Source organism: Balaenoptera borealis, assembly GCF_965194805.1.
Source record: "Balaenoptera borealis genome assembly, chromosome: 3".
NCBI lineage: Eukaryota > Metazoa > Chordata > Mammalia > Artiodactyla > Balaenopteridae > Balaenoptera > Balaenoptera borealis.
In genome coordinates, this window is record NC_138866.1 from 141,013,754 (window position 1) to 141,038,918 (window position 25,165).

At 53.3% G+C, this 25,165-nt stretch overlaps 1 protein-coding gene across 3 annotated transcripts in view; it reads left to right on the forward strand.

Annotated features, from left to right (window-relative positions):
• RGMA (repulsive guidance molecule BMP co-receptor a) overlaps positions 1-25,165 on the forward strand; it is a 44,837-nt gene that overhangs the window by 11,078 nt on the left and 8,594 nt on the right. Inside the window, exons 2-4 of one of the 3 annotated variants that reach the window (XM_082388941.1) lie at positions 7,912-8,027; positions 9,203-9,255; positions 23,292-23,809. In XM_082388941.1, the coding sequence (XP_082245067.1) occupies positions 7,942-8,027; positions 9,203-9,255; positions 23,292-23,809 (657 nt within the window). In that variant the 5' untranslated portion in view covers positions 7,912-7,941. Of the gene's footprint in view, positions 1-7,613; positions 7,747-7,911; positions 8,028-9,202; positions 9,256-23,291; positions 23,810-25,165 lie in introns of those variants that run through there. The other 2 variants (XM_082388940.1, XM_082388942.1) reach the window with 2 other exon arrangements.

Sequence of the window (25,165 nt, forward strand, 5' to 3'; positions counted from 1 at the left end):
TTTTATATTTAAGTCTCTGTCTACATACGTACATCCCCTTTGGCTGGGGAACTCAGTTCTTCTTGGACTCCTCAGCTCCTGACATAATGGAGGGACTCATAGGGCTATTTCACTGAGAGCCAGAATAAAAAAGGAAATACCCACTGGAGAGGGAGCAGTTGAGGGCTTGCTAATACTTTTTGGTAAAATGATAGCTAGCTAGATAGATAAATACGTTGATTGATTGATTGATTGATTTTTATGTGTGCTTATGTGCATATAGAAATATCTAGAAAGATGCACATGAAACTGTTGATAGTTATGGCCTCCAGGGATAGTGACCTGATTTCATTTAACAGGAAATTGATTTTTGAACATGTGTGTATATTACTGTTTCAATTTCTTGAAATAAATTTGATGTTAGATTGAAGGGAACAGAAAGTCCAGAAAATTTGTTCTCCTAGCATTTTCTTTTTTTAAAAAATCCCTTTTATATCTTTCCAGCACCATGAATATGCCCATGCCTACCAAGCAGGGGTGTGCTTCTGGAAGGTTCTGAGGTGGACACTCCATGCTGATGTCCCATGCCAACCTGGTCCTCCAAAGTGGACTCCTGAGCAGGGATGCTGACCCACTGGGCAGTCTGATGTGGTTTGTCCACAAGGTGGAATTTTGACAGATGTGTTCCAGACAGTATGAGGCCAATAGTGACGCAGTTGTCACCAGATCTGGTACTAATGAAGTCTTGCTTTGCAGTCAGTGGTCCAGTTCGTTAAAGAAGCTACTGACAAAGACCTCCCATTCTAAAAGATTCTTCAGCCTGGTAAAGTCCCGAGTTAATTTGCGGCAACAGGGATGGGGAATAAATGTGGGGCTCCTGAGACACCACACAATCACCCCTCTCAGAGTCCTCAGAACTAGAATAATTTGTCTCCACATCTGCCTGCCCCCGTGGGCTTCCCGGGGTGGGGGGCGAACTGTCTGCTGCTCATCTGAAAACCCCTAAAACCCACTCAGAGCCTAATACTCAGTGAATGCTTGTTGAATGAATGAAACAGAAAAACAAATAAATTAAAAGAATCTGCCTTGCATGTGCAAGTGGGGCGGGGCGGGGGGGCGGATCTTAGTAACCTGATCACAGACATTAAAAGACATGTCCAAGAGCAAATAAAATCTGCTAATATGTTTTAAATCCATTGAGAGAGTTCAAAGAGAAAGTGACATATTTCTTCAGTTTCTGAAGAGAGCTGTTGGAATGTCAGGGAAATGTGTGTTTCAAAAAACCATTAAAATATTGGAATAAAATCTGTATGTTTTAATTACTAAGAATAAGCACCCCTCAGGGTGAGGGACAGAGCTCATAAGCCAAGGAAATAATGTGCACACACAGAGAAAGTAAACCTACAGCAAACAAACAAACAAACAAAACCAAGATAAGCCAAAGTGGGAACACATTGGAAGGTTTTCCGAAATCAACAGTAAAGAGGTTCCTTGATGCCAGAGTAAGGACAGTGAGACCCAAAAATGCTTTGGAAGAAGAGAAGCAGGGAGATTCCTAAATTGTCATGGAAACAAATAGGTCAAGGACAGCCTGTGGCCCTCTACTTCAGGAACGTCTGCCGAGAAGGGAGCAATGGCAATTAAAAATGGCAGTCATATCCCGGTGGCCAAAATATGCAACTTTCCTTCCACACCTGGTCTGCACCCAAGGGCGTACATGCTGGGCCCCCTGCCCACAAAGGAAGCCCACCTATCCAGGAAGGGTCACTTTTAATAACCACTTTGGTGGAATAGATACTAAAAAAGTAGTATCAGCAAGCATTTTGTAAAGTCCTAATTAACTGGCCAAAGCACAACACGCTTTCTGAAAAGAGAACATGAAACTGGACCAATCTATTAGCATTCCTTGAGGAGGTAGAAACAGGTCTGGAGAAACCCAGGGCTGAATTATGTTTAAACGTTCAAAATTCCTTCTGACAAAGTTCCACCCCAAAGGTCATTTCCAATAGTAAATTCCTCCAGAACATAAGGGGAAATCTCCATGGATCGGAATTATCCTTAGAGACAGGAAACAAAAAGAGGATAAACAGGTACTTTTCTAGATGAAGAATTATAAACAGTGGGGATCCCCAAGGATCACTGGTGCTCCGAGACTTTGTTTAAATGTCCATAGATCATCGGGAGGAATGACTGGTTCCAGGCCTTCAGATGAAATGGTTCCAGGCTATCCAGAGAGATGGCAAACAAATGGTGATTAACTGCAGGACCAGTTTATGAGTTTGCAAGAAGATGCATATTAAGCTTTTGCAGGGGCAAGCCTCAGTTAATACATTTAGGAAAACAATCCAAATTACAAAAATAACGGACTGTGTCCAGTCTGTTTATAGCCCCCAAGGGATCTTGGGGGTCTTTGCAAAATGTTTGTTTGCCAAAGACTGTGCAGGACCAAGCGTTCAGAAATGGTATTGGAAACTAAGCCAAAAATAGTCTTCTCCCTGGGCTCTACCCAAACCTGGCAGTTTTATGATCTTCTCCTGGAGAAAAATATCTCAAAACCATAGAAAGGTGAGTAATCACCCAGTCAGAAGGCTTTCCTGAGAAGCTGGGCTGCTTTGTTCTTTAAGGACAACAGTGTGGAAAGATGAAGCCAGAAAGGTGATATGATCAAAGTCTATAAAACCTTAAAGGTTATGCAGAGATTGAGCAGCTCTGGTTCATCAAATCTGAGATGGACAGACCCAGTGTAGCCCTTGAGGTTTGAAAGAGGATTTTGAGGGACAAATTACAGAGAAGGATTGGGTCCCACTCTGAGTTGTAAAGTGAAGCAACTGAGTTCCTCAAAATGTAGTATAGGGCAAAATTTTTTCAAAGGTGGGGAGTGGAGGGGATGGGAGTAGGCTCAAGAAATTTTGCCAGTAAATGGATGATGGATTAAGAGCCATCAACAACACATCCCTGCACTTCTGAGGATGGCTAAAATACTTCGTGGGACCAGTGTTGGACCTTAGCTTCCTCCTGATTGGTCAAGAATCTGTGCATAGACGTGAGAGGAACCAAAATCAAACCAGTTTCAGCAAAACAAGGACTTTGTTGGCTCCCATAGCTGGAGCAGGTCCTCATATAGCTCCGAGGAGCTAAGAAGGAGCTTCAGGGAGAATCATGTGCTGAAGAGTGGCATGAGGATGGTTAGCCCTGAAAATCGCCATCAGTCCCTGAAAAGCTCACCAGACACAATGCAGTTTTAGTATAAACAGTATGCCAACTCTGCAAACACAGCTTCAACCCGCAACACTCATCAATACTCACCTTGCCATCAAATTACTATCCCCAGACCCATCCTGTGGAGGAATCAGAGATCAGAACTGGAAGCTCCCTCATGGCAACAGTCTCAGGACAGAGTCTGATTGGTCAGCTTGGGTCATGTGCCAGTCACTGCTTTAATGAAACCAATTATTAGGTTCTCTGTCTTGCCTGGACTTTAAGTCCAAGAGGATAAACTGATTGCCTCATCCTGGGTCTTATGTGCACCCACGGTTGATGGAGCATGATGGAACTTAGAACATGCAAGTCCCTACACATTAGTCACCCGGGAGGGCTGACTAAAAATGCTGATACCCAAGGCTCTACCTCCCGAGATTCAGATTCAGCTGCTCCGAGTGGGGCCTGGGCATTTGTATTATTGTTAAATCCCCCATGATGGTCTCCCAAAAGAATAAACCCCTCTCCTTTGTGAGGCTTTGGGTGGGGCTCCCAAGTGCTAAAATTGCACACCCTAGCAGAGCATGTGCTGGCCTTTCCCAGGCTTTCCCAGGCTCCTGCTTTCTCCTTCTGCAGCCTCACCTCTTTCTCCTATAGCCATCCTCAAGCTTTTCCAGCTCCTCAGGCAAGCCACACCTTGGTACATGGTTTCTTCAGTGTTCCTTCTACCTGGAAGCCCTGCCCTCCTCCTCCTCCCTTGCCCACCACCTTCCCCTGGCACATTGCCAACTGGGAAAACTTCCCTTCCCATGCTGCACCCCAGGCTGGGCTGGAGGCCCCTGGCACCTGTGTTCTGTGCCTCCCCGTCAGCGTCTGTGTTATGCCTTATTGAAAGTGATGGTTAAGTTATCTGTCTTGACTTTAAGCCCAGTGTGGACTTGCACCATTGGAATGAAAGGCACATACAGCACGTCGGGTGGGTTCGGTGTGCTTGGCTCTGCAGTTTATTAGCTGGTAATTGGGTGAGTACTTAATCTCACTCAGCCTCAGTTTCCTCATCTGCAAAATGGGGATAGTAATAGAACCTACCTTAGCTTAAAGTGTCTAGAAATGTAAAGCACTTAGCCAGCACCTGACATAATGTAAGAGCACATTGAAACATGATTCATTATTACTATCATTCTTACTGAAAATGAATCCTTGAAGACACCTCGCAAGATACACCACCCTTTCGGTAAAGCCCTCCCCAGGTAGTTAGTTGTTCACTCCTCACCTCTGTTTTACCCCTCACCTTCCTCTAATATCTGTTTCTACTAGCAGTTCAAAGATAGGAGTTGTCTTATTGATTTCTTTATACCCCAGGGACTAGCATGCACTAGTCCTAAATATGGATTTATTGACTGATGACTCAGGCCCTGGATTTGAGAACACCCTGTTCATACCCAGAGGCAGGGGAAGCCAGAATCCTTCCCCACCCCTGCCCCTGGGAGTGCTTCAACCTTATGTAGACCTCGCCTTTCAGAAGCTCCCTGCCCTTCCATCACACAACCCCACCTCCCGAAAATGGAGAGGGAGAGATGGGGGGCGATGGTTCAGTGGTGGGGCCTCCACAGCCAGGACTGGCCGAAAGGGAAGAGTAGCATGAAAAGGTCTCTGCCCCTCTGCCCAGGCTGCACCCAGGGGAAAACGCATAAGTGGTGAGACTCTATAATGAGACCTGTCAGTCTGAAGTCAACTACACTTTGAGTTAAGTGAGTTTCTATGGCAAATAGAGTGCTGAGTTCCAAAACCCAACATTTCAAGAATTTCTCATTTTTGCAAAGATTTGGGGAGTTGTCAATAAGCTGGTTGGTTTGGCCGGTATAGACAGATTCCTCAAGGTCAACACAACCTCATATTGCTCTGTTTGTGGCTGGATTTCTCTTCATAGTCTAAACTGGAAAAGCCAAATCTCTACTTTGGTGATGTCCAAATTCAGCCTCACACATTTCTCCTCTGAGAAGGAAGCCCTTTTCGTCCCTTTCCCAAATGATTTGCTTACGCCGTAGGAATTGGATCTCCTCCCAAAATGACAGCCAGTTCCCTGGCCAGAAGGCTGGGGAGTTCCCATGGCCCAGTGCCCCTCCCAGATTGTGCAGGCACACCTCCTTTTATTGTGCTTCGTAGATATTGCTTTTTTTTTTTAAATTGAAGGTCTGTGGCAACCCTGTATCCAGTAAGTTTATCTATGCCATTTTCCCAACAGCATTTGCTCACTTTGTGTCTCTGTGTCACATTTGGGTAATTCTCTCAATATTTCAAACTTTTTCTTTATTGTTCTGTCTGTTACGTGATCAGTGATCTTTGATGTTACTCTTGCAAAATGATTCCGACTCGCTGAAGGCTCAGATGATGGTTAGCATTTTTTAGCAATAAAGTATTTTTAAATTAAGGTATGTATACTTTTTTTTAGACATAATGTTATTGCACACTTAACAGACTACAGTATAGTATAAACATAACTTTGATATGCACTGAGAAGCAAAAAATATTTGTGGGACTTGCTTATTGCATTAGTTGCTTTATTGCGGTAGCCTGGAACGGAACCCTCAATATCTCCAAGGGATGCTTGTATTCAGTTGCAGTCTTGGGGTGACAGTATTATCAGCCTGCCCCTTACAGACGAAGAAACTGAGGTATAGAGGCTGCAGCCAAAGGTCCACACTCTTGGGCAAGGACAGTGCCGGGAGGGCCTGCTTCCAGGCCTTCGGAAGCCTGCACAGCCTCTCTGCTGGATCCTAAGCCACATTCTACAACCCAGAGATGCTGCAGCTGTGGTGGTGGTGAATTTACAGTCGGGGCTGCTGGGAATGCTAATGGATCCTTTCTCATTAGCGAGAAGCTTTAGAACTAACTTGTGTTAAGGCAGGATCTAGCAAAGGGTGTTAATTGGTGGACCTCAAAAGTGCCTGTGTGCAGTCTGGCTCTGTACCTGCCTCAGTGTGCCAGGGCTGTCCTGTGATTCTAGAGAATAAATTGTGGATCTGGCTCCCGGATGGGCCAAGCCTGAGAGGAATGCGAATCGCGACCTGGATTTTGAGGTGGTGGCCTTTCACCGGACAAACCTGTAGCATTTTGCCAACGGGGGCTTATAATGAATCCCGGTTTGGGGGAATGATAATTAGACAGAGCCTGTTGGACTGAGACCCACATTTTTCAGGGAAATACGGTGGCACCCCAAACTGTAAAGCCAGCAGTAGCCATCACGGCATTTTGCCCTAAGGAAACAACAGCTTGTTTTTGCCCCATGGTACGGTGCTTGAGGCATTAGTCCCCTTTCATACTTGTTTTGTAGAAGCCAGAGTCAGAAGTATTACTGCTTTGGGTTCCATCTGCAGACCTAGGGTCCTCTTCCCCTAGCCCAAACCTTTCTCCTTCAGAGCTTCACTCCCCTCCCAGCAGGCAGAGTCCTAAATGCAGATGCAGCCCTGCAGGCTCTGTGGCCTTCAGCAAGTGAGGACTGCCATAGTGCTAAAGAGAAACATCTAAATTGGATAAAAACTCAGAATTCTTTCCAAAGAACCAGACGAGTAGGCTTGGAAGTGAGGTGAGGGGGGCCAAAGGAGCAATTGGTTTGACTAAAAACACTTGCTCTGGCGTATTTGTGTTCCATCCAAAAGATGCTTCTCAGGGGAAGTGGCCAGTCTTAAATATCCCAACAGCGGCGGGAGAGCTGCGGGGCCTAGGGAATCCTGCGGAGGAGACATTTTGCTCCTGGAAAAATACGTGACCAAGTTAAAGGAAGTCACCACCCTGACGCTCTCCCAAGAGCGGCCTTGGTGGCCTTGCCCTGGCAGCGCCGAGCGTCCAGGTCCTGCGCACCGCGGGGCCCGCTGCATCCGCACCTCCTGGGGTGGCAGCTGTCCTGCCGCCTCCGTCAGGCTCGCAGGCCCCCGACTCCGGAGCGCGGCCAGTACGAGTCCTGGGGCAGCAGCGAGGTGCCTGGAAGGGATGCTGGAGGTGGCCGAGCCCAGGCAGGGTGGGTGGCCCGGGGCCGAGGGGGGGGGGGTAGGGAGGGAGCCTCGAGGTGCTTTAGTGGCCGACATCCATTGGGCCATCCCGCCCAACCTCGGACAACTTGGAAGCGGATTTTTCAGCCTCCTGCACTGGGTACACATCTGAGTGAGAGCAATGAGTCGGGGTGTTGGTGGCGTCTTCGGGACAGCAGTCTAGTTGTAAAGGGTTCCTGGGGTTTTTCTCCAAGCTCAGTTTCTACTTGGGTTGGATACGTATAGGGAAAATGGGGGGAGGGGGCGCGGCCGTCCTTGCACGCTGCCGGCCTTGGCTGTCCCGGGGGATTTGGGCCTTTGCGTGGAAAGCCGCGAGGTTCGGGGAGCCGGGGCGCGCCCACCGTCTTCCAGTCCTGGGTTCCCCAGGTCCCCGCGGCCAGCGCCGCAGCCCGGCCGCCTCGGTCCCCGCCCAGCTCTTCTCCCCCAACCCCCAGCGGGCCGCGCTGAAACCCGAGCGCGAAGGGGCGGAACGCGAGGCGGCTGGGGCAGCGGGGCCGCGCCGACATTGGAGGCGAACTGGGTGATGGATGGCGAGGGAGGGGCGCGCGGGGAGGGGGGGCGCGCCGGGCGCCCGCGGCCGAGGTGGACCGAGCCTCCCGGCTCGCTGCTCCCGCCGGCGGAGCGAGGCTGCCCTTTCTCCGCAGCGTGATTTATTTTCTTCTTTTCTTCTGAACTCTTCTTCCAGGGAGAGGCTAGTGGTAACAGGCCGAGCTGGATGGATGGGTATGGGGAGAGGGGCAGGACCTTCAGCCCTGGGATTCTGGCCGACCTTCGCCTTCCTTCTCTGCAGCTTCCCCACAGGTAAGGCACTGCCCCCGGCCCGGGGACAGCCGGCCGGGCGCGCGGGGCCCGCTCCCCGGGTCTCCTCGCAGCGCCGGGCCACAGGTCGGCGAGTCGGAGCTCAAGTTCGCCGGCCCCCCGCCTCCCATTTCCACGCGTCTTTGTTTCTCCCGCGTCCCGCCGAAGGCGCGATGGATGCGCCCGTGGGGACCTGGGGGACCCCTCCCAGGCTATAATGAAAAAGAGCCAGGCGGGGAGGTCGCAGGCGCCGGGGACGTCTCCCAACTTCCGAGAAAAAGGGGGTACCGGGACGCGCCCCTTAGGGGCCCCCGAGAAGGGGGAGAAAGGGAGGCACGGACTCGGAGCAGGGGGCACTTTCTCCAGCTCCTCGCCCAGCAGTTTGCAAACCTGCCGGGTGCCCAGGGGTGGAGCCGGGGGCGCCCCTGAGGTCCCAGGCCTGACCCGGACCGCCCCCTCCCGCGGGACCCCGTCCCGCCACCCCGCGCTCGCCCACGCGAGGAAGCCCACGGACTGGGCTTCGAAGGGCCCTTATTCCTGTTTGATAACATTCCGCGTCGCCCCCTGTTTGTTTTTATTGTGTCAGAAAGGGAGAGAATTTCAGAATTAAAGCTGAAAAAGCCCATCTGTTTCCAATGAATCCCCCATAGTTTTTCACAATGTTTTTGGCAGATCGCTGCTTTCAAATTCCTCCGAGCCCGGACCTCTTGTTTTTGTTGGGGGAAGGGAGACCAACTCCACAGAGAAGCATTTGTTCCTTCCCAAACGCTCCAGTTTCTTTACTTTTTTTTTTTTTTTTTCCCCTGTCGGAGGGGGAGGGGGAAGGCACGAAACTTAAATCCCGGGTCTGTTTTCTTTATAATGTTTCAGGAAAGTTTATTCCATTTTTGCCATATGCTACTTACAGCCTGGAAATGCTAGTTAAACCCTTCGTACCCATTTTCCCCTCGCTAAAAATACAAATAAACCCAGCGTCATGGGTCAAATGGTCCCCGATGCAAGGCGGGATTTCCCGGCTGTTTCCATTGTGCTGCGCGATGCCGAGGTGTCTTTTTGCAAAAATGAGAGCCTGTTTCGCTCCGCAGGCGGAACGGATCCGCAGCTGCAGCGCTCTACCGAGCTCTGCAAGAAAGGACTTGAGTTAGACCGGGATTGGGTTGTTTTGTTTTGCTCCTCAGCCAACTGGGTTTCAGGAACTGGCAGAACTGGGCAGTCCGGACTCGGCCTGGCTGTAAGTTGGGGCTCCCGGTGGGAGGACATGCAGGCAGTGGTGAGGAAGGAGGAATCCGTTTACTTTCCCGCTCCAGCCCTGCTCCGGGGCCCCCCAAAACCCACCCGGCCCCGCGCGCCCCAAGGGCGTCCCCGGAGAGTCGCAACCTGCTCGCAGCCCTGGATTCCATTGGGGAGGCCCCGGGTGAAGACAAGATGGGGGGTGTCAATGCCTTAAAGAGCCCTTAGACCCCGTGCACCCTCGCCCCAGAATATTACAACCTCCATAGAGGGTCAAGCAGCAGGGAGTCCTACTTTCCCTCCCTTTTTTTTTTTTTTTTTTTTTAAAGGCAGTTTCCCCACCTATAGAAGGTTCTGGCTGAAAGGCTGATTTGGTTCCCTCCCAAGAACTAAGAAAATAAAATTTGAAATGATTCTCTTCTTAAAAAAAGAAATCCCCCTTTTAGAGATGCAGAAGTGTGCAATGTGTGTGCATCTCGGTTTGGTCCAGATAAAGATCCAGCCCATTGGAAGTTTTATCAGATGGGTTGATAAATGGCTTTTGTCCCTTAGCTGCCGTGGGGGATGTGATCTCAGCTTGGAGCTGAATTTGAGAAGGGGGGCTTAGAGGCCCTTAAAACAACACCTTCCCACTCTTAAAGCGGCAGCACTTGTTAACTTATTGGGCTGGAGGGAGAGGAAGGGAAGGGCTGGCAGGAGGTACTCAGAGGTAGGAGGGAGCTGTCAGGGCTGGGTGGTGGAGTCTTGCTGTTTTCATTTCTCCATCTTAAAAACTTTATTTTAAAAGTCTCCCCCATAGTCTGAGGAAAGCTGGTGGGTTATATAATTCACAGCCCGAATTCCATCACTTGTTTCCAAGAAGCCCATTTCTTTTTGGCTTCAAGGCTGGTAACTAAAACCTGGCAGATAGAGCAGATAGCTGTTGCACTGTCATGCCAACTGGCTAATGTTTCTTCTAATTTGAGACCTTGACAGCCGCATTTAGTCAAAATTGCCCACCTTGCTGAAAACTGAGCTTCCAGTATGCCCGCATGAAATACACTGGGGGCTCTGAAAACGCGTGTGCTCCAGAAACCTGGGTCAAGAAGACAGTTTCTTAAGAGATGAAATGGGTCATTTCCACCACAAAGAGGTGGACTGTTGGCAGAGGGGCTGCTTGGGGATAAAGTCAGAGAACCTGCAGGTCTGGTGGGGAGCTGGGTGGGCGTTAAAGAGAAAAAAAAAGAAAGCACTGGAGACAGTCAGGGGCCCTGTGTGCCAGCCCCTCCCTCTAAAGACAGGTGGAATCTGGCTGGAGCAGCCTTGTGAAAGCATAGGCTTGTTTGGTGCTAGTCGACTTGAATGGCTTCCAGGAGTAAACCCATAGGAGTGCAAATTAAATTGGACATAGTTATGTGGAGAAAGATGCCTTAACCTCTGCTAGACTGAGAGGGTTTGTGTGTTTTGAGAGTGTTTACATGTACTCAGCGTGCGTGGCACACCTCCTGTGGTCCTGACACAGGGACAGCATTCGGGGCCCTCATCTGAGCAAGGCTGGCGTCCGCCTTCAGTCCTGGTGGAAGGACAGGGGCCCTTGGGTGTCCCTTGGGCTATCAGGGTGTCTGCATGGACCATGCTGTGCCTTCAGCAGATGGACAGAGTGGCCACTGCTGTGGTCTAGCTGGGAGGGGGGTGGGTGGCAGGAGGCCAAGAAAGGCTTCTTAGAAGAGTCTTTCACTAATAGCGTCTGCTTCAAAACACAATTAATAGATACTTTTTTAAACTTTGAAACCACCCTGGCTTAATAAAACAGATTTCCAGGAGGAACCCGTCAAAGTCATATGTTGTAGACACGCTGGCGTGCTTCCCATTGGCTGCATATGGATGCTATACTCCAGCTTGGTGGTTCTCAAAATGTGGTCCTTAGACCAGGAACATCAACCCCCTCCCTCCCCCCGCCCCAGGAACTTGTTAGAAACCTACTGAAGCTGATGTTCTGGGGGTGGGATGTGCAGCCGGTACTGTAACAGGCCTTCCGGAGGGTTCTGATGCACCTCAAGTGTGAGGACCACTGTTCTAAAAATTATTGCCCTGGGCCTTTCTTTTTTCCTCTTTCCCCTTCCTTTTAAACCACAGCTGTTTTAGAAAGATTAGTCCTCAGTGGGGAAACTAAGGCTTGCAGAGACCCAAGTCCTCTGCAGTATCCAAGTACATCTGTGTCATTGTAGAGATGAGAATATTTATCTCGGAGCTGCTATTCAAAAGTGCGGAAGCAAGTCAACCTACTTATCACGTTACTGTTCTCCCAGTAGGACTTTGTGTCCCAGAGGGAAAGACTGAAATGAGTCCCATTGCAAGAGCCAGATGGCAGCAGCGCCAGCCAGTAGGCTGGTGTGTGCCACACCAAGGGGCCTGCAGGGCAGAGCCCTGGCTCCCAGGGAGGGCGGGATGTAAAATCCTGCAGATGGTTGGCCCCTTTGGCCCTGAGGATGAGTTGGAGAGTAAGGAGAGCATCTATGGTCTTCTGGTTTAAGAAGGGAAACCTCTGCAAGGTTGGAGGAATTGGCTAGCAATCACCCCAGTGCCCAAAGGAGAACTGCGGAGAGGTGATCCATGGGCTCCGATAAGGTTGCTCCATGAGATGGGGAACTGGGGTGCCGGGTCTCTGTGGAGGTGAGAGGATCACGTGGGGACCACTTTATATGTTTGGAGGTCGTATGGTTCCTGCTAAAATTTCCCTCTCGGGTGCAATGTGCAAGGCCCTCAGCAGAAGTGGGCAGAGAACCCCAATTTATGTTTGGTTGAGTGATTGGGGGTGCCATGCCGTTGTAATACCTGGCTACACTCAACCTGCCTAAGATTGAAGGCACTGTATCTTCTAGGGTAACCAGCGCATCTCAGTGGACCCAGGACTTTCCACTGTTTTAAAATTGAGAGTCCCGTGTTTTTAGAAGCCCTCTGAGCCCTGGGCACACCAGGATGGTGGGTCTCCTTAGACTCTCCTCCTGTCCCCTGGACTAGCGCCTGGCCTGTGTCTGTTAGACCCCACTGCCCAGAACCGTTAAGTCCTGGGTGTGAAGTGGCCTCTCCCTTCTGTCCTTTCACCTGGCGCTGGGCCTCCTTCCTCCGCCCTTTCCTGCCTGTTCCCATCGTCACCTGCAAGCAGCTGAGCTTGGACCTGCCTCCCAGGTGCCCCACCCGCACGCTCCAAGTTGCCAGATGAATCGCTCTAAAACTCCTGCTCAGGCACTCACAGCTCCCTGTGGCCCTCTTTGGAGCATCCAGAAGGGAGAACCCTCTGGCATCTGGTCCCACACTCATCCCCGGCCTCATTCCCATTGCCTCATTCCCTGGCATGTCCCCAGGCTCCAGGTCCCTCCTGGTCTCCCCATACTCTGTCACCACCCACCACACCTTAACGGTGGGCAGCCCCCAGGCCTTGCTGATGCCCCTGCCCAGTTTGGGATGGGAATGCCCACTAGATTAAAGCCCAAGGCCAGTGCCATCTGTTGGGGTCTAGTGCTGTCCCTCCAGTGACCTGGGTACCTGTCACCTTGGCTGCTGACGCCTGTGCTTCCTCTTGGCCTTGTTGCTTCCTGGGTCTTGGGTTTTTTGTTTTTTTCTTTTAAACTTTATTCACAGATAATGTGTTAAAGAATGACATTCATTTTTAATTTTTATTTTTTTTTATTTTTGGCTGCGTTGGGTCCTCGTTGCTGCGCGTGGGCTTTCTTTTTAGTCGCGGTGAGCGGGGGCTTCTCTTCATTGCCGTGCACGGGCCTCTCATTGCAGTGGCCTCTCTTGTCTTGGAGCACCGGCTCTAGGTGCGCGGGCTCTAGAGCGCAGGCTCAGCAGTTGTGGCGCACGGGCCCAGCTGCTCCGCAGCATGTGGGATCCTCCCGAACCAGGGCTCGAACTCGTGTCGCCTGCATTGGCAGGCAGATTCCCAACCACTGCGCCACCAGGGAAGCCCCGGGTCTTGGGTTTTTAATCCTCTTCTAAATCACTGGAGCTGTTCATAAGGGCAGGAACCCCATTTCCTGTTTCTTTATACCCTTCTCCTTGCTCTGCACCCCAAACACACCGGCACAATCCTGGAAACTACAGGACCCTTGGGTTCTTTGTGTCTCTGTTTGTTTTTTGCTCAACAGGCAGAGATCACAGGGTTTGGGGGGAGTGGAGGGGGGTGTCCAGATACCCCAATCTTTTTTTCAAAAAATTTGTTTCTGCTTATAAAGACAATACTCATTTTTAAATCTAAAGACCGAAAAGGATAAATAAGAAAATGAAAATAACCCAAATTCCAGTCTCCCACAGACTACCATCACTAATTAACATTCATGAATAACCTTCAAGACAGAATACCTTCATATTGTTTTCTCCAAAATATGATCATTTGAAGGAGAACAACAATTTTTAAAGCTCTTCCGTTTGTTGAGTGGCCACATATACCAGGCACTCTGCTAAATACTAGAAATACGTCACCTCATGAGATGGTCACCCCTCCCCCGTGAGCATCATTCCCACTGTATCGATGAGGAAACAGAGGGTCAGAGAGGTTGCCTGACGTCACACAGCTCAGTGGCAGAGCCAGGAGTAGAGCCCAGACCCCTGCCCTTTTCCATATACCAGATTTTGGGTAAACACACTCGTTAAACGTGCTACGTAGCATTTTAGACTTTGGGCTATGTAGCATATAAGGCTTTAAGGTGGGGGAAAAAGAATAAGAAACTTTGGAGATATGATTAGACAGCAGAATGAAGAGTGACCACACTCTTCCATGGATCTCACATTGTTGCCTCTTCCCAAAGGCCCTCTCTGCTCCCTATCCATCCCTGGCTTAGCATTCCAGAGCACATGCCACCCAGCCGTAGGTTGGGAAAACAACTTTGGCAGAGCTATCATGGTGCAAATTTTCCCAAGTCAGATTTGTGTCTTTTGGGTTTTGCTTATTTATTCATTTCACTCACCACTTCACCTGGGCAGTCAGAATACCGAGATGCCTATTAAAGTGATCCCTCTGCGCCCAAGTCCCTGCAGAAAGGAGCCCATTATTGCTCCCCACGCTAAGGAATGTTCCATGAACACGGGCTCACACTCGTGTGTGCACCAGCCGGACGTGTGCCCTCCCCGTGCATGAGGAAGGTGGAGGAAGGCCTGCCTGCAGATGGAAGTGGGGGAGAAAAGCCACTTCAAATGAATTTTGACCCGGAGCAGTCAAGCAGATGCGCCCAGGGTTACTAGAGGCAGAACCAGAATGGAAAATTATCACCTCTAGAGCCAGTCCTAGACTCAGGAAAAGGGGTTATGCCTCAAAGTAGGAAGCCCAACTGCTCGCCTACAAGCTTCATTTATACCTGAAAAGTGATGTCTTTGCCCATACCATCTTCCTCGTGGAACCCAGAGTCACTTAGTTCTCTGCCCTAAGGCAGGGTGGTCTTGGCATGGAATCCTGTGCCCGGCCCCTGCCCGCCATGGGCCCCTCTAACCCAGAGGAGCCCTCAGCTGCCTGACTGACAGGCCTGCTTGTGGCCTTGGGCCCGAGGGTGAGCACATGTGCTTTTTAGCGTTCTATCGGCTGTTGATCTGGCTCCGTGTGGCCCCGGTGGGAGCTGGGGGAGGGTGTCCAGTTGGGAAAGCTGAGGTGTGCCCTTTTCCTTGGCACTCGGCATGGTTTCTTGCAGCGACTTGGCACGTGTGGAGGCTGGGACAGAGCAGCCTGGCTGGGTGTGACGAGGGGGCAGCGCCTCCTGCCTCAGCTTGGTGAGTGGCACTCGGCCACCTCTGCCCACACTTAGCAGTGAGTTAACCACTGCTCCCCCATCTCCCCCCCTCCACTCCCTAAGCCAATGCAGATTGTCTGAGAAGCTTCCTCCTGCCCCGGGCTTTCTTCTCGGGTAGGCAGGTCCCTGGAGGAAGCCCCTGAGAAAACTCCCAGCGCTCTCAAGGGGCGAGAGACACTTTGGAGTAACGGGCTAGGTCGGTTCCTTGGAACATTCTTAGGCTGAACTGGGAGGAATGCCTTTGAGGAAAGCTGATCGATTCTGGCTGCTTGTGGGTTAAGTCAGGTAGGGTCTGCTGCACCTGGTGAAAACTCCAGTCCCTCACCTGAGTGTGTTCCTCTTGGTATGTGACGCCAGACACCTGGATGGAGCGACACAAACCCAGCAGCCACAGGCACCTCTCAAGCAAAGAGACTCCAGAACACTGCCCGGGCAAGAACTTGCCAAATTCTGGCGCTAGATCCATCCACTGTCCCCTCCCAGCTTCGGTGCTAAGGGACAGGAGAGGGTGGAGAGTGGTCCGCTGTTTCTGCTGCCGGTGCCCAGCCTGGGTCTCCCACTGGGCGCAAGCACGTTTCCCACCTCTTTTGGGACCCACATCCCAACTCGTTGCTAAGAGGCGAGCCCCAGCATTGGCGCTGCCTGGGACAGGTGGGCAGTGAGGACAGGTGACCTGGTTGGGGGGGGGGGGCGGCCTCTGTGCTGCTCCTTCCACAGAGGCTGTGCAGTGAATTCTCTTTGAAGCTGCTCTCCCTCTGCTCTGCCTGCTTCTATCCTAATTAAAGCCATCGCCTCTTAATGTTATGCCACTTCCTAAAATAGTGTTCTGATCATGCCATGTACTGACTGAAAATTATCCAGCGGGCTCCCCACGGTCAGCGGGATCTGGTCTGAAATCCTTAGGCTGGCATATCGGGGTCCAGTCAGGAAAACAGAAGCCACATGGGTATTGCCACAGAGGGAACGTAATATAGGGAATTGTGTCTAGATGGGCGTGGGAAGACGGAAAAGGCCACAAGGGACCACGGAGGCACACACAGAGTTGCAGGAAGCGACTTCCACTTCTGGGGCTGGAGGGACAAAGGGAAGAGGACCTTGGGGGCCCAGGGCTCTGAGGAGGGCCGCTGCCTGGCTGGTCTGGCCACTTCGCAGCAGCACCACCAGCGGCTGGAGGGGAAGAAGGGCCAGGGCTGGGCGGTGGTGCTAAGCTTAACCTGGCTGGGCCTCGTCTAGGGCTCCCTGGTGGTAGAATCTAACAGGGAGCTGGGTGAACAGGGAAATGGGGTTTGCTGCATCCCAGCCCCACACAGAGCAGAGAAAAGCAGTTTGAAGCTGAACGACATTTGCTTCATCGCCGGCTTGCACTCGGGGCTTTCGTGTCTGGCCCCAAACTCCCGGCCACACTCTCAACCATCCGGCATTTCGCCTCCGGCCAGTCCCAGCTGTTCTGGAGCCACTTGGGCTTCTGGACCTCTGCCCTGCATCACCTGTCAAATCCCACTGCCCTTCAGGACCTGGTGGAAAGGCTGCTTCCCTGATAACCCTCTACGCCTCCATCCTTAAGTCTGTGTTCAAATGAACCGTGTCTTCTTCCCTACATCCCCGTGGTCTGCGTAGCTGACTCCACCTGAGCACAGAAACCAACTGGGGCTTGTTCCAGGAATGGCAGGAAGCACCGTGCCTGGCACCTAGTGGGGTCCAGAACCTTCAACAAGTCCATGAATCCAGGCAGTTACCCTGCAAAGCAGAGAGTCGGACAAAACCAACGTGACTGTGGGGTTTGCCTTCAAACGAGCCTTATACTCCTTTAAGAAGAGGCAGGTTTTTCTCTTTCCCGGCTCACCCCACCCCTCCTACACGGCAACTGAAACCTGATCTAATCCCTTTGCACGAGGGTAATTTATTGGTCTATTGGGCCTTTCTTGGTGGCAAATTGCATTGTCTTTATTCCTGGGTTCAGGCTGAGGAGCGGCTCCTGCATTCCTAAGACTCCTTTCTCAGGGCCGAGCCTTCACACCCCGTGGCGCTCGGCAAAATAAGTTTTATTGGGCTTCTTTGTTATGCAAACAAGGCGGTAATAATCAGGCTATTATTCTGAAAGATTGGGCTTGATTAACAGTTCAAAGGAGGTCTCTGAAAGCAGCTAATGCTGCGCTGGTGCATAAATATTTTCATCCTGCCTGGGTTGGTACAGCTGCAGCTTCCAGCTCCTGGCTGCCGCCGCCCACCCCCTGCCCCGTCTTTCTGCTCCAAGAGGAGCTGGGTTGCTATTTAAAGGAAGAGAATTAAGTCAGGCAAGCCGTGTGTGGCTGTGATTTCTCTCTGCTTCATCTCAGACCATGAGGAAGGCAGTCTGGAGCCCACCTCCTGCAGAAGTGAAAGGTTACAAATGTGGGGTGCCGGAGCACAGATGCTTTGAGCGTAGAGTGTGGGAGTCAGAGGATTCTCAGGGGATTTGCAGGCAGGAGGGTGGCACCCTAGCTGGGGCGTCAATGGTTGACAGTTCAGTGAGGCCCACAGAGAGGAGTGGCCAGAGGGTGAGACCAAAGAAGGTGACACAGGGAAGCCAAGGGGCCATCCCCAGTATTTGCAGGGTTACATTTGAGCCTTTTCTATGTGGCTCTAGAGAAGGGCCAAAGCCCCACGGATCTCCCTGGGGGGCAGATGTGGGTCCACAGCTGGAGCTGTCCAGAGCAGGAGGGGCCAGCCCTGCCCAGCAGAGTTCCAATGGCAGTGGAAGCCAGACACCCACCAGGCAGGGATGCTGCAGGCAGATTTCCTGCCATGGGGTCTGGCTGGAGGTACAAACTGGTGACCTGTGGCATCCCTCAGGCCCCAGGTTCTAAAATTCCATGGTGCGCCTTGGGAAGCCAACATGGAGTTTGGTCGCCAAGTGAGCATTAGATAAAGTGATCTTAACAAAGTCAATTGCACAGAGAAGTGGGAGCCCTGGCCCTAAGTGCACAAGTTGGGAGCGAGTGGGTCCGGTGGTTGCCCAGGGTCCCAGCCTGCACCCCACCTTTTGAGCCAAGTGTCCGGCATCATGGGGCGCTGGAGGGAATCGGGTTTCCTGGTGGTGAGTCTGGCTGGCCACTGTCTTTGCAGCCTCTGGATTCTCCTCTGTTTGTTCCCTAGTAGCTAATCCCAAAAGTTCTACGTCTCAAGAGGCTTGAGTGAAATCAAAATATGCATAATAGACTTCCGAGGAGCATAAAGTCTGTGCAAGAGTCTTTGCATTTTCCTGGGTGTCTGAGGTGGAGCTCCAGGTACCAAGGGTCAGAAGGGGCCCCTTGAGAGCCCCCCCTGCCCGAGGACACAGCGTCTGAGGTGGACATAGGAGCTCAGGAGAACTTTAATCACCTGGCTGTGCGCACATGGGCTGCTGTGGCACCGTGGCGAGGTGGCCGTCTGCAGGAGCCAGGCAGGAACAGGGCAACCGGCCGCCTTCTGTCGCACTGAAAGCACCAAGGAAGCCGCGCTCAGAAAAGCTCGCTTCCTCTTCCCACTCACACGAGTTGCAGTAAGATGTTTCAGACTCTCAGACTTCCCTCTCCTTCCTTCCTTCCTTGAACACTCACATCAGAAAAGCCCAAGGTTTACTGCCTGGAATTCAGGTCTTTTTTTTTTTTTTTTTTTTTTTAAGATACGGCACATAAAAATCAGCCCCTCTGGGGTCTCTTTGGCAGGTGACGCCACAGTCCAGAGCTTTTCCTTTTGATGCTGGGCCAGGTTACATTCAGGTCCTTGACCTGGGTTGGGGAGCCTTCAGCCTATGATTTACTGGAGTGGAACACAGGGCGGCAGGATGACTCCATGCGGGTCAGGGCCCCTCGGCTCACCACCCGTGGGGACTGTCCAGCCCTGGTATCCCCAGCACCCTTCCCTGAGGCCCCCAGGAAATGATAGCAGACGGGCCTGGGAGAGCTGCGTTACCACCTGGACAGAGGGCAGAGGGGATCTCGCCCAGTTCTGGTCCCAGCTCTCATTACTCTCAGTGGCCTCTTATACACCATTCCCCCACCCTGATCTGTAGCTTCTCCCTTATGATGAGAGCGCCTGAGGTTCCTCTTACACCCTTAGGAAGATGTGCAAGGCCCGAGGGTTCGGGACAGCTGGGGAAACCCAGGCCATCGGGGAAATGTGGCCCCAGGCATCATGGTCCTGGACTGATCCAGGTGGGCTGCGGGGCTGGGCCTTTGGGTGTGAGTGGGCAGTGGGCAGGAAGAGCTGCCCAGACCCAGCTGATCGGAGTCAAGGCAGAAGGGCAGACCGAGCGCCATCCAGGGCCCTAACCTGAGGAGGAGGGTGGAGGGCTGAGCGCAGTCCCTGGGATTCACTAGGGAAGAGGCAGAGGGAGGGGGACGGCTCCCATCCAACGCCCTTTCATCCCCTGCCTGGTGACTTTTAACCTCTGACCTCACGGGGGGTTGTATCTGTCCCCCTCTGAGACCTTTGTCGGGGACCTTATTTGTTGAGTGCCCACTGGGTCCCAGGCATGCGAAGTACATCTCCTCAATCCTCCGCTGCCTCTGAGGTGGGTGTCACCTCCACTTCACAGATAAGGAAACTGAGGTCAAGTCCAATTCCCACAACTACTCGTAGGGGACAGAGTGGGACTTTGGACCAGACACCCTCCCTCCGGCGCACACTTTGCCCGCCATCCCACGCGACCAGCGTCTCCTTCAGACTTCCCCACTTTTGGCCCAGCCCTGGGCGATCGCATCGAGAATGTTCTCCAGAGGGTTGAGAAATGGGATTGGCAGGACTTAAAGCTCAGCCCCTCTACCGTCCCCGCCCCGCCGGGATGGAGGCGGGAGGGAGGCCCTGGGTGCAAGGGCAGCGGGAGAGCAACCCCTGTCGCCGCCTGCCGGTGGTGGGCGGAGCTGCCCTGCGCCCTCTGGGGGTGGCCGGTTGCTACCTGTGGCTCAGGAGGCGGAGGGGAGCAAGGGGCGGAGCCACGGTGAACGGAGAGATGAAAGGCCTTGTCTCCGAGCGCTGACAGCCTGAGTGCCCCAGGCCGCTCAGTGTTGGCAGCTGGGTCCCTGCTGGGTTTGCTTCTCGGGAGGCCGGTCTCCTCACTGCCCCCTCTGCCTGCAGCCCCTCCGTCCCCCGCCCCCGAGAAGATGCCCCGTTCACACATTCCAGACCTGCGGTGGGGGGGCGCTGGCAACTTGGCCCCTCTGTGACTGGCTGTTGAAGAGAAAATGACCCCCAGAGCACTTGACAGCGATGCAGACCTCAGGCCCACTGGGCCCGGCGGAGGCGGAGCCCGGTGGTTGGTGGGCACATTCGAGGAGCACTGCTCTGAACAGATCCACTCGATGACCCCAAAGCACTTCAGGGACTCCCTCTGGGGCACCGGAGTGGGATTTCGGTCATGGATTCCAGACACACCAGAGAGCTCTGTAGCTGAGACACTGCTCTGAGCCCAGGTGTCAAGGCTGTGCAGACAGCAGACACCCCGTCGCCTGTTTGGGGGGAACAGAGCCACGCATGACGGGGGTCGGGAGTGGGACGCCCCCAACGCGTCCCACGCTGTCTGTGTGCAGGCTGGCCCTGCCCTGGGCAGCATCCCGACCCCAGCCTTCGAGCCCCTGCCCACCCCCGGCTGCACCCCGAGAAACAGGCCCTGGAAACTAGTCTGTGGAGGCAATGCCGCGGAGCGTGTGGACCATGGGCCTCCTGGCGGGTGGCCGTCTCTCAGCGTCGCAGGAGGGGTCCTCGGAGAGGCTGAAGCCCACCTGTGGCGGAGTGTGCCCTTGAACCACCCAGCTGCCGGTGGAGGGAATCATGAATGCGCCAAGGTTGTCCGATGTCTTGGCACTGCCAAGGGCCTGGGCTCTCAGGTCTGAGGGGCTGGATTCACATCCTGCTTCCGCCTCACAGTGGAACCTCAGGCAAGAAAGTCAGCCTCGCTGAGCCTGGCTCTGCTCTCTGGGAGGCAGGGATGCTGTAGCGCCCACCCATGAGGCTGCCGGGGGCCCCGAATGAGGTGAGGCCTGCAGGGCCCAGGCCATTGAGCCTGGAACAGAGTCAGTTAGCTGGGACTTCAGTCTCTGCTGCCCCAGCTTGGCTCTGGTGGAGAGCTGAGGCCAGCACAGCCCTGCGTGTGCTGCAGTGGTCTGGCTGTAAAGGGACGGGCACTGTCTTTTCTGTCCTTAGGGCATGGTGAGGGCCAGAGGGGGACCCAGGGCTGGTGGGCCAGTGGGCAGTGGGACAGAGCCAAGGTAGCTGCCACTCAGCACGAGGCCTGAGTCCCGTTGGGGTGGTTTCCTCTGAGATACCTATCTCCAGAATTCTGAGAAAGCAGAATGGCAGGTCAGCTCACCTGTAATCACCGAGGCTACTGGAGTGGGCATTACGGGGAGGCCGCAGACCAGAGGTGGAGGGTTGGCAGTTGCAGCGGCCAGTTCCCCTGACCTGTGTTCCTCCACACTGCTTGTTTTCCACGGCATCTTTTCCACACACACACCCCCACCTCGAGGCCCCCTGTACCGTCTCCCACTCAGGCCACAATAGCATTTGCAGCCCACAGGGAGGTTGGGCCCTTGGGCATCTTCTACAGGTTGGGAAATCATGAAGGTGGCAGGGCCAGAGAATCTTCTAGCCGCCTTTCAAAGGAGACCTGGGCCAGGAAGGAACATGGCTCTGTGGGAGGGCGACCACACAGGGGGTCTCCCCGGACGGGCCCCTCTTTACAGCGGTCACCACCTATCATTTACCGGATCTGCTTTAGGTCAGCATGCTTCTTCAACTTAAAATGGGAAATCTGTAGCTCTTCTATCAAATCTGTTTTATTTTTCCTAATACATATTTAAATATGTGACTTCTCAAGTGAAAAGAAAAATGCTCACCCAGATACCTCCTGAAATGACCTTGTTGTACCAGAGGTGTGACAAATACAGGTCAAGTTAGGGGAAAAGCCTGAATTTTAGGACGAGCACCGTGTTTACCAGATGTGTGACTTGGGGCAAGTCACATCAGCTCCAGGAGAACGGTGCCCGCACCTGCAGAGGTGGGAGAGCTCCATGAGCTAGGTGGCCCAGGCGTCCAGGTACGGGGCCTGGCAGCACAGACCAGGGCCACACAGGGCAGCCGCCTGGATGGTTCTTTTGCTAGCCTGCCCTCATATACTTCTGTCCCTGCTTTTAGGCACAACTTGATTTTATAGGTAAAAAGCCAGTAACAGAGAAGTAAACTGACTTTTCCAAGGTTAAGGTCCAGATTAGTGGCCCAGCCAGGAGTGGCTGGAGCAAGCGCCTTCTTCCCCTCTGTTGATTGGGCTGAGACACCAAAGGCTGGACCTCGCAGCTGGTCTGCTGGCCCTTTTGCACCTGGAAGCCTGTGTAGAAACGTCCCTCCTGCTGCCACTTCTGGTCACTACGGGCTGTGCAGAGGAATCCAGGAAGCCGGGAAAGGGCAGGTTCCATGTGTCTAGGTACAAGATGCAGGTGTGTTGAAGTCACAGTTCTCAGGCATGATAATTATCTGTAGCTAATTATCACTAAGGTCTCAATGCTTGTAAGTGACCTTAAAAAAAAAAAAAAAGCATGAATTAGAGCAGATCCAAGGTTACCACTCAGTTGCCTCCCAGCTTGCTCTCCTGAGCAGGATAATGGGGGATGGAGCTACAGAGACCAAGAGGGAAGCTGCCCTTCATCTGCAGACAAAGTGACAGAACCAGGCCCTCTGTGACCAGGGCTAATAATCACACTAGCCAACATTCATTGAGCCTCTGCTCTGTGCCCGGTGCCGGGATAAGTCCTTTAACACTTTCAGCAACCTCATAGGGTAGATACTATACTACCCCATTTTCTAGATAGGTAAAATGAGGCACAGAGAAGTTAAAGTGATTTGTACAAAGTCACACAGTGGCAGAGATCAGAACACGTAATAGTGGGGCTTAATTCCCTGCCAGATTTCTGTTGCTGTGCCAAAATTCTTGGCAGTAGTTGTGAAAGTGTCAACAGACGCCAAAGGCCCAAGGGTGGGCAGAGAGCTTGCGGCGGGGGGCTGGGGGTGGGGCTCCGGTAGTCCTCCGCCAGGCCTTTCAGCCTGCAGGTCCGCAGGCCTAGCAACTCAGGGTCATTACGGCTGCGCAGAAGAATCGGGAAAGTGGGAAAGGCAGATTCTGCGCCTGCAGGAACTCTTCCAACGTCTGAGATGAGGCGTTCTTTGTCCCTTGCACGTGCCCCGCAGCCCTGGCCCACGGGGGTGGAGGAGGCCTGGGCTCACCACTCCCAACGTGACAGCGCCTCCCTTCCTGTATCCGCAGCCACCTCCTCGTGCAAGATCCTCAAGTGCAACTCTGAGTTCTGGAGCGCCACGGCGGGCAGCCACGCGCCGGCCCCGGACGACGCCCCCGAGTTCTGCGCGGCGCTGCGCACCTACGCCCTGTGCACGCGGCGCACGGCCCGCACCTGCCGGGGCGACCTGGCCTACCACTCTGCTGTCCATGGCATCGAGGACCTCATGAGCCAGCACAACTGCTCCAAGGATGGCCCCACGTCGCAGCCGCACCTGCGCACGCTGCCGCCGCCGCCGGGGGACAGCCAGGAGCGCTCGGACAGCCCCGAGATCTGCCACTACGAGAAGAGCTTCCACAATCGCGCGGCCGCCCCCAACTACACGCACTGCGGCCTCTTCGGGGACCCGCACCTCCGGACTTTCACAGACCGTTTCCAGACCTGCAAGGTGCAGGGCGCCTGGCCACTCATCGACAATAATTACCTAAACGTGCAGGTCACCAACACACCGGTGCTGCCTGGCTCAGCCGCCACTGCCACCAGCAAGGTACGGGGGAGGGGGGCTGGGGGTGGTGAGGCGGGTCACGGCACCAGGCCCTGCCATCAGGACGGCCCAGGCTTTCCTCCCCACGACCCAGACGCTCCCTGACCCGCCATGTTCCTCTTGTCGGTAACTGAGCAAATTATTTAGGAAGCAATGTTCTGGACATTCTTTGTCATCAGGTGAGCCACCCTGGAGCCACCTCTGCCCTTTGCCCAGAGTGCGGTGTTTCTCAAATTGCTGTACACCGTCCACTAGGGGTCTTTGAAATCAGCATTCTGGCCTCAGAAGCTAGCACACAGGCATAGTTTGGGGGTGGGTCTGGGTTGGGGGGCGCAGGGTAGAACAGGATAGCCAAACCTAGCCTATATTAAGGCAGTTTGTGAATGCTTTCCAAGTGCAAGAGTAAACGTTTAGGAAACTTAGTTTCTACTGTGTGCGTTTGTTCATGTGCGTGCACATTGGGTCTAGCTGTAAGATGGATTGCTTACTAGGGTTAATAGTCCAGAAAGTTTAAAAACACTCCCAGAGCATTCTGTTTCAAACTTCTGGGATAGTCTTCTCTTGCCCCAAACTATATTTTCATAGAACTCCAGTGTCAAATCCCAATAAAGAGGAGCCTCTATGCAGGTTTGTTTCTGTCGTTACCATCACGGAGCTTACTGTCCAGTGGGAGTCAAACCCTGCCCCAGACAAGCGGACCCAACAGCCTCCTGGAGGTGACAGTCCTGCCCAGGGGTTCTCATTGTGGCTGCACATTTACAAACCGAGCGGATTTTAGAAGATAGTGGTTCTGGGCCCCCCAGGCTGCTCTGACACCACATCTCTGGGTGGGGGTCAGATGTGTTCTTTTTTTAAAGCCCCCAGTGATTCTGGGGCTTGGAGGGCATTGAGGACGCTGCTTGGAGGCCACGGCTGCTGGATGTTGTGGGGCCAGTCGGGGCTGCAGGGTGCCATCCTGCCCTTTGTCTCTGTCCCACACCAACACAGTAAGGCTGCAGCCTCAGAGCAGAGAGGGCCGTGGTGTCTGGCCACAGGGAAGATGGAACAAGTGAGGACAGGGCATCAGCCCACTGAGCACCCCCAGGGCCACCCATGCAGCCCGTCTGTCCAGGGCAGCTCCATTTAACGCATCCAGAACCTGAGGCTCTAAGAGGGAAAGTGGCCTCCCCACCCAAAGTGCATTCGGCTGGGAACCAAGCTGGGATTTCACCGGAGCCAGGGGACTCCAGAGCCCAGCGTGTTCCCACTGCCAAGAGAGGAGGTTCCCATCTGGAGCCCCGGAGGCCACCGAGAGCCAATCATCTTCTGACCCAAGGAGGCTTCAGTGTCTGGGTGGCAGGACTCAAGTTCTGCTCACAG